This window comes from Hoplias malabaricus, chromosome X1 (genome assembly GCF_029633855.1).
Source record: "Hoplias malabaricus isolate fHopMal1 chromosome X1, fHopMal1.hap1, whole genome shotgun sequence".
In the NCBI taxonomy this organism is placed as follows: Eukaryota; Metazoa; Chordata; class Actinopteri; order Characiformes; family Erythrinidae; genus Hoplias; species Hoplias malabaricus.
The window spans coordinates 7591973-7601183 of NC_089818.1; the positions used below are offsets into that span (position 1 = coordinate 7591973).

The 9211-nt window shown below is 43.1% G+C and overlaps 1 protein-coding gene across 1 annotated transcript; it reads left to right on the forward strand.

Annotated features, from left to right (window-relative positions):
* Positions 1-1284: 1284 nt before the first annotated feature.
* On the forward strand, positions 1285-9003 carry gfm1 (G elongation factor, mitochondrial 1). The gene is made up of 18 exons (XM_066652216.1): positions 1285-1419; positions 1865-2017; positions 2154-2286; positions 2376-2580; positions 2876-2992; positions 3135-3285; positions 3433-3587; positions 3816-3900; positions 4818-4955; positions 5119-5220; positions 5320-5376; positions 5460-5597; positions 6742-6824; positions 7222-7384; positions 7864-8008; positions 8193-8353; positions 8455-8508; positions 8704-9003. Exons 1-18 carry the CDS (start codon positions 1339-1341, stop codon positions 8833-8835), a joined length of 2253 nt encoding a protein of 750 aa, XP_066508313.1. The 5' UTR covers positions 1285-1338; the 3' UTR covers positions 8836-9003.
* Positions 9004-9211: the final 208 nt, after the last annotated feature.

Here is a 9211-nt window from a genome sequence, read left to right on the forward strand (position 1 = left end):
GACAACTACCTGCTGTGACACTGTGCCACTCCTCATATTATAAATTGCTATTAAATTAAAATTTAAATGAAAATGAAATGTATTCTGGTGTCAAGATTATAGCTTTTTAAACCACTACACTAACAGTGTAAAAATGAAACTTTTAAAACACTAAAACCAAAATATCAGTCAGAAGGGGGGTTGTCAGCATTTCTTTAAGAATACTTTAAAATTTTCAAGTCCTGTCCCCGTTTGTTTTAATTCAGAATAAAATCCCAAAATGAGCCTGTCCCAAACAGGAGGGACAGAGCACAGACCCTGTGCTGGGGTGTACACTGTGTAGAGTACGGTGTTAGCGCGCCACCTGGTGGACCAAACACGTCTCTACCCTCATTCTGTGAACAAACTTACTCTGTAAATGTGACTCAGTCATAATAGTATTTTGGGATGTATACAAACAATATTACTAGATTTAATTAATAGAAAATCCTGAGATAGTTCACTGATTATTAAAATCTTTTAAAAGTATTTGAATGACTTCTTTCTACCACAACACAGCGGCAAATTTAATTAACATTAACGAGCTCAAATACAGAGTTAGTAGTTTCACAAACTATTATTTTTTAAATGAGCCTTCGTGCTTTTATTAATGTAAAAAAGAGGCTTGAAATGAAAAAACTTGAGAATCTTGGAACCAAGCCGTGTCAATAACAGAGAGACAGTCCTTTCCTTTATCGCTGGGTGTCGCTGTTTTCATGTTGCCCAATTAGCGGTTGTGCCAAAAGCTTCTCTTTACCAAATCCCGTATTCCGACCAAGGACCCTTAGCCGTCCTTCAAAGTCCCTGTACAGAAAAACAAAACCGGCAGCATACATGTGCCTGATTCTAATTTATAAAAAAATGAAATATAAGTGAATCATAAGTTAATATAAGTTATAATTATAAAGTTTTGTGAATAATATTGTGCTGTAAAAACCCCAATAAAAACAATGACTTTGTGTAGGCATGTGAGTTAAATCGGGTAAACCCAGTGTACTGTGTGTGTCTTAATTTAATTAATGTATTGTTGTTTAGACTCTAATTTTAACTCTAATTAGTTCATATTCACTTTCAGGAGAGTTTGAGTCAGGCGAGAGACACTCTAGCGTATATATGATTCAATAAATTATTTATGCTTTTCTAGTTAATTTTATGTTGCTTGGTGCCACTGTTTGTGTGTTTTTTTCCTTAACGTTAATTATATGCTCATTAATAATAATTAATATAATCTACTGAAGGGGCCTTGGATGCACTTTGTGTCGGGGGCGGTTTTCCGACGCAGCAGCGGCGTGACTTTGAGCGGAGCCGGTCAGCGCCGAGATGAGGTTCCTGGCTGCAGCGCTGTCCCTGAGCCGCGGGCCGAACCCGAGCCTGAACCCGATTACAGCGAGCCTCAGACGGGTAAGAGGACCCTACACTTACGTACAGAATGTAACCGACGTTTAATTTTTTTTTGCTTCTCCGTTCCACCTTAAATTACGGCGAAGTGACTGCGCATTTAAGGTGGACTTGAACATCCGAACAGGAGGGTGATTTGATGAGGGGGTTAAATTACATTTCAAGAATAAGAAGCAGAACATAAGCCGTAGTATTAGAGATGGAGGATAAACTGTGAACTCTTACATATTTGTTATATTGATTATTCAGTCATGTGCTACATAAATAAATACAGTGTTCTGTTGAAATTTGAGGTTTGTTCATGTAGATGTTCGTCATGGATCTGGCTTGTAACTCACTCATGTTTAGCAGGCTGATGATGCACCACCAGGGGCGCCATAGGCACCCAGATTTGCTTTTGATGCTTTTCGTCATTGACGCGGCATCCTTGTTTGGGTTTGTACTTTAGGTTCTGGTTAGTAGCTGCCGAACATGTTCCTCTGGAATCACCCCAAACGAGAGGATCCGCAACATCGGCATCTCGGCGCACATCGACTCGGGAAAGACCACGCTTACGGAGCGAGTGCTGTACTACACCGGCCGAATCGCAGAGATGCATGAAGTGAGTGACTGTCACTGAGGTTTACTGTGCAAAAGTCAGAGACCACGTGTATAATAGTGGTAAATTACTTTGTTATACTTGTATCCGGAGATGTTATTGTCAGTTATTTTGTTTGTTTGTGCACCCTCTTGTTTAGGTGAGAGGCAAAGATGGAGTCGGTGCAGTCATGGACTCGATGGAGCTGGAGAGACAGAGAGGAATCACCATCCAGTCGGCTGCCACTTACACCATGTGGAAAGAGCACAATATCAACATCATCGACACACCAGGTACCGTCAAATGCACAACTTTGAGTGCCTCTGCACCGTCTGGAAACAAAAATGTCCCATACACTGTCTCTTTAATCTCCTCTCCTTAGGTCACGTGGACTTCACCATCGAGGTGGAGCGCTCTCTGCGGGTTCTAGACGGTGCCGTGTTGGTTCTTTGTGCTGTGGGAGGTGTTCAGTGTCAGACCATGACTGTAAACAGACAGATGAAGCGCTATAACGTGCCCTTCCTCACTTTCATCAACAAACTGGACCGCCTGGGAGCGAACCCGTACCGAGCTCTGCAGCAGCTCCGGTGAGTTCTGCTCGTAATAAACACAAAGGCTTTAAAAAAAGAAAGCAGCACCACAGAGAGAGAAGAGCATTAACACTGCTCTGTTCTGTTCAGGCGTTTGTAATATCTGACTATTAGAAATTGCCATGATTTTAGCCGTTTAATGTAATGTGCACTCTAGATAATGAGGGCACTGTTGTGCAATATTGACAAGGAGTCATTGCTACTTTGTGCTCTCCAAAAAAGCACTCTTCAGAGTCCAGTGAACTTGGACCTTTTGTCTTTTGCATAAACAGTTCCTTACGTTCTGTTGCAGGACAAAGCTGAATCAAAATGCAGCGTTTATCAGCATCCCCATCGGCCTCGAGGGAAACCTGCAGGGCATCATTGACCTCATTGAGGAGCGCAGTGTCTATTTTGAAGGTCCTTGTGGGTAAGGAGGCTAAATAAACACTTTCATTTATATAGTTTGCTAGTTTCTGCTGTTTAACAGTTTGACTCTTTCTCTTTCTCTCTTTCTCTCTCTCTCTCTCTCTCTCTCTCTCTCTCTCTCTCTCTCTCTCTCTCACTCTCAGTGAGGATATCCATTTTGATGAGATCCCAGCTCATATGAGAACTGAGGCGGCTGAGCGCAGACAGGAGTTGGTGGAGTGTGTGGCGAACGCTGATGAAACGCTGGGGGAGATGTTTTTGGAAGAGAGAGTGCCCACTGTGAATGACCTCAAGGTTCGTGCTCCTCTTGCGTGGACTGTAATCTTTAGTCTGTCTATCTATCTATCTATCTATCGCTAACCACTCATTTCTCAAAGGCGTCAATGCAGTGATGTAGAGAGAGGGGGGGGTAAACCTATGTGACCTGTGTGACCCTCACAGGCCGCCGTTCGCAGGACAACGATCCAGCGCTCCTTCTCCCCGGTGCTGGTGGGCAGTGCTCTGAAGAATAAAGGGGTTCAGCCGCTGCTGGATGCTGTGCTGGATTACCTGCCTAACCCCAGCGAGGTCAACAACTACGCCATCCTCAACGAAGAGTGAGTCCTGGGTCGTACTTCTGGGTCATAGTCTTTGTGAGGAATACGTTTCTTTTAAATCAGGGCCTTCAGCTTTAACTGACCCTTACTGTGGGTTTCTTTAGACTCCTTTTTGGGTTATGCCTGGATTCAAATGTAAAATGTGATCTGTCATTGCAGTCTATGCCTGAGAAACTAGTTCTTAAAGTGTTATTTCAAAACCACAGTCCTTTTCTTCCATGTTTTCAGGGAGTCGAGTAACAGCAGTAAAGTCCTGATGGATTCCACAAGAGATGCCACAAAGCCTTACGTGGGTTTGGCCTTCAAACTTGAGGTAATAATAATAAAAAACAGTGCCATGTACAAGGGGAAAACCCTGGGTATTTTGATCTTGTCTGTCATTATGTTATGGAGGTTGCTTCATATCAATGTAGGGATGGGCGGTATACACAGTTTTTATACCGTAATATCGTCTCAGAATAATATCTCGGTATACAGTATTACTGTGGGGAGGGGGTGCTCTGTCAGGCTGCTGGTGCTGAAGGAACAGAAAAGTTAGAATATAAGTGAAATAAGACGGTTCTACACTGTTTAGAAGCACAGCTGGCGCTAATGGGCACTTGTGGTTTAGATAGTGTGACCAGACGTCCTCTTTTACCCGGACAAGTCCTCTTTTTAAGACTTAAAAAAATGTCCGGGCGGAATTTCACAAACGTCCGGGATTTTGTTTTTCTAGAGCTTACATAGAACTTCGAGAAGTTTCGTTCACAAACTAGTCCCGCCCTCCCCTACTCCGATTGGTTCGCTTGAGTGAGAAGGGGGCGTGGTGAAGTAAAAATCTTCTGATTGGACGGTCTGACTGTAGAGCTACCGTTATTGGTCGATAACCTTCTCTGTAAACATTTTAATTGGCCAGTCTGCACGTCAGTAGTCATCCAGCCCCCACACCCGGAGACGTGTCCTCTTTTTCACCGTCTCAGATCTGGTCACCATAGGTTTAGCACACCCCAGCAGATTATTCAGCGAACTGAGGCTCAAAACACACACATATTTAGAGGATAAAGCCTTATACCTGTGAGCAGCACAAAGTCGAGAAAAGGATTTTCTAGGAACTGTATCTGTTTACAGCTGTTTTCTTTCTCTTTTAACCCAAACTCAGCGCTAAACTTACAAGCCCAACCCTACATCAATGGCGTATTTTAAATAAATGATGTTTATGTTGTGTCAAACTCTTTAATCATGCTTTCCTAGGCGGGGCGTTTTGGTCAGCTGACCTACGTGCGTGTGTACCAGGGATGTCTGAAGAAGGGAGAGTACATCTACAACACTCGCACGGGCAAAAGAGTGCGAGTCCAGAGACTAGTGCGCCTCCATGCAGATCAGATGGAGGTGTGTGTGTGTGTTCACTGCTATGGATACGTTACATGTGAACTCTAAATATCTTTATACTGCTGCACAATGATAATAAAAGCACACTTTAATATACAATAGAGGCAAAATATTCTAAGCTTTTTTTCAATAATTTACATTTGTTTTTTTCCTTGCCCTTTAGGATGTGGAGGAGGTGTACGCTGGTGATATCTGTGCACTGTTTGGAATTGACTGTGCCAGTGGAGACACCTTCACTGCTCGCACAGGTGCCAACCTCTCCATGGTAAACACGCTTCCTTTAGACTCACCTGGAACCGTTGTTATATTTGTAATTTAACTGTTGGATGTGTGTGACTGTACGGCTTGTTTCTTTATTGAACAGGAGTCCATCCACGTCCCTGAACCTGTGATCTCCATGTCAATGAAACCCATCAACAAGGTGAACACTACAGAATAACTGATACACGCCTTTTAAATGTGAAAATGAGCAGACGAATTCATGTCCTGTTCTGGTCCCTGCAGAATGACACAGACAAATTCTCCAAAGGCATCAGCCGATTCACAAGAGAAGACCCCACTTTTAGGGTGAACTTCGACACTGAGAGCAAGGAGACTATTATCTCAGGCATGGGAGAGCTACATCTGGAGATCTACTCTCAGGTAGAACATATTACAACAGAGCAACTAGTCGTCATCTCCAGTGACACATTCACATTATACTGACACCTAGTGGTCTGGGTGTATGAAAGATTCTATACATAACTAGGGCTGGCCCCGAATATTCGGATATTCATTTTTTTGGTTAAATGTAGCAATAAAGGAAAGCCTCCACTCCACATGCGTTCAGCTTTGTCAACATAAAAAGTCTTGAACGAAGCCTAAAACGCTGTAGCCACCTGTTTACAACGAAGCCTGGCAAAGCTACAGTCCATTTTGTCAGCTTTACACTTCAAAATAGAATACCTCCAAGAAGCTCTGGTTTATCTGTGTACACTCCATGCTCTTAGTGGCTTAGCAAACGACTCTGTTCTGTTCCCAGCCGTGCTGGGAGCCAAAGTGCAGCTTTAATTTCACAGCGGGAGCTGATTTTCTGAACGATAGCTGGCTCCAAATATTGAGGTATTCAGATGTTTGTTCATTGGGTATTTATTCGGTTTCTACTTTTGAGATTCTGACATTTTTGAATAAATGAGATTATCGTTAAAGACAACACTCCCAACACATTCAGGCTCCAGCATTAAAAATGGTGCTCTCCCTACTCCACCTGTATTCAGACTCATCAACATAAGTCTTTGTACACACGTATAACGAAGCGAGGTGACACCCACAGTTCGTTTTGTCAGATTTGTGCCTGAAATTAGAGCACTACTGCTCATATTTTGTGTATACTCTGTGCCCTTAGTTAGCGAGCTAGTTAGCAGGTTAGCGAGCTAGTTAGCGACTGAACCTGCGCTTTGTGCCACAGTGCAGCCTCGAGAGAGGGATATTAAAGCATGGGTCAAAAGCGGATTGTGTTAATGACAATATACACCACCCCACACTCAGAGCATTCGAATATTCGCCCAATATACTGGCCGAAGCTCCGAATCCCAAAAAATGGTATTCAGGACAGCCCTATACGTAACTATTTTACGTAACTAACAGCCATCTACATGAATGGGAACCACAATTTTGAACATAAACTGGTTCATTCCAAAGCCTTGGCAATATGATTCTTTATCACATAGTGGTTTCACTCTGGTTTTACAATGTGATTATATTAATGTACTGAGGTGCGTGTGTGTGTGTGTGTGTGTGTGTGTAGAGGATGGAAAGGGAATATAACTGCCCGTGTGTGATGGGGAAACCTAAAGTGGCCTTCAGAGAGACAGTAACTACCACTGAGTCGTAAGTAGTTTCTCATTCTCTTTATTTCTTTCTTGTGCAGCAGGGACTACAGACTGTAATCTCAAATGTTTTCTTTTGTTTGTCTGTTACCACTGTACTCTTCTGGTGTCAGCAGTCTTGTAATAACAATGGAGGGTCCCCAGATATGAGGACAACTGAGAGTCATTTAGTTTAGTGCTCAAAAGTGCAGTGACGCTTTCTGTTTACCAGCCATCTGTCTCTAAAAGGGAGACCGACAAATCTTCGCGTGCAACCTCTAGCTCCCTAAAGAGTCCGAATCAGAAATGAGAGGAAAATGAATTCATTAATGAAAAAGCGTTCACTCAGGAGGCGTTTGTAAATTAATTTCAGTGGGTTTGTTTACACGGACATGGACAAGTCAAATTCTGTTTTACAGATTTGATTTCACCCATAAGAAGCAGTCCGGTGGTTCGGGTCAGTACGGTAAAGTCATTGGATTCCTGGAACCCCTGGATTCGGAAAGTTACACCAAGGTTGAATTCGAAGATCGGACTATTGGCACCAACATCCCCAAGCAGTTTATTCCAGCCGTGGAGAAGGTACGTAAACAGTTCAAACTTAAACACGCACAGCAGTAAATGCTTATTATTTGGACCTCCTCTGTGAGCAGAAGTATCTGATTCAATCGTAAAGAATGGCAAGAGGGAATCAGAAAGCTCCTGTCTGTGGGTGAATCTCTGGGGCTTTTACACATTGACTTACGATGCAGGGGCTGACTGTACAAAGGGCTGGATTACGGCAAACACGCAGAGGTTCTGGGCAGGGTTAGATCATGGCTGGCACTTGTCTTGCTGATTGGGCTCTTCTCCTCCTTGTGCGAATGGAAACTTGAGCTGGAGGATTTGACAGAGCTCACTGCTCCCTGCTTTATCGATCACAAAGGCTCTGATTAGGACTTGGCTGCATTCATTGTCCCTTTTGAAGACGCTAAGGGAATGTAGTGTATATGGAAATGTGAACAAATCATCTCCCTAAGCTCTTCTACTTGTTCTCACACTGTCTTCTGTTCACTCCGCAGGGTTTTAGAGACGCCTGTGAGAAGGGACCTCTGACTGGTCACAAGATTTCTGGTGTTAGATTTGTGCTGGAGGATGGGGCGAGTCACATGGTGGATTCCAATGAGATCTCCTTCATCCGAGCAGGAGAGGGCGCTATGAAACAAGGTTAGCGTGTACACAGTTTCTTTCAGTTTTAATAAATGTACTTTATATCATCTGATAATCCTCACGAGACCCCACCCCTGCCTTTCCGAATGATATTGATCAGATCGAGTAGCACTAACCCAAACTATGAGCCAGAATGCGAAGGATTTTCAGAGAAGGTTAACCTTAATGTGTTTATTTACAGCTATGGAAGGCGCTAACGCTGTCATTCTGGAGCCAATCATGTCCGTGGAAATCGTCGCTCCTAACGAGTTCCAGGGGGCTGTCATTGCAGGGGTCAACCGTCGCCACGGCGTCATCTCTGGGCAGGACGGGGCAGAGGGATACTTCACTCTGTACGCTGATGTAAGTTAATAGCTAAGGAAACGATATCAACTGGGTAAAAGGATAGGAATTTGATGATACAGCAAGACTGTTTATTTTCTATCCATTGTTTTTTCATCCAGATTCCTCTGAATGACATGTTCGGATACTCCACAGAGCTGCGCTCCTGCACTGAGGTAAGACCAGACGCCAAATGGAGTACGTACCTGTGTATGGGTCATAAGAGTGTGGATCATATCTACATCATTTATTAAGAACGGGCCCATCATGTAAAAATGGCACACACTTTTGTCCTAATGTCTTTACACAACCATGCAGCAGTAACTGAGTAATGTATGTGCATTACTAACGTGTTTTTGTTTGTGCTATAGGGGAAAGGAGAGTACACTATGGAGTACAGCAGGTATCAGCCCTGTCTGCCATCTGTACAAGAGGAGCTTATAAATAAATACCTGGAGGCTACAGGTCAACTGCCTGCGAAGAAGAGCAAATGGAAGAACTGAGCGTATATACACACACACACACACAGGTCATTTAATTAATGTATATTTTTTAAGCTCTCGCTGCTCTGGTGGATGGTTTGGTGTGAGCTCAAAGGACAGCTTTGGGCGTGTACAGATGGTTTTGTACTATGTACAGCATATAAATGTCCAAATACTGATTAAAAGTTGGCGGCCATCTTGTCTTGTCTGAATTTGTTCGCCTTATTAATGCTATTACTCCTTTTAAGTAACGAGTGCATTTTCAAGCCAGGTTTATAAAAATAGTGCAGTGGCAGTACGCATTATAGATGATGATTATGCATATTTGTCTCATCAAGAAAGGCTTATGTGGTATGTAGCCTACAGTAACACATCTTATGAAGCGCTTGGCATTATA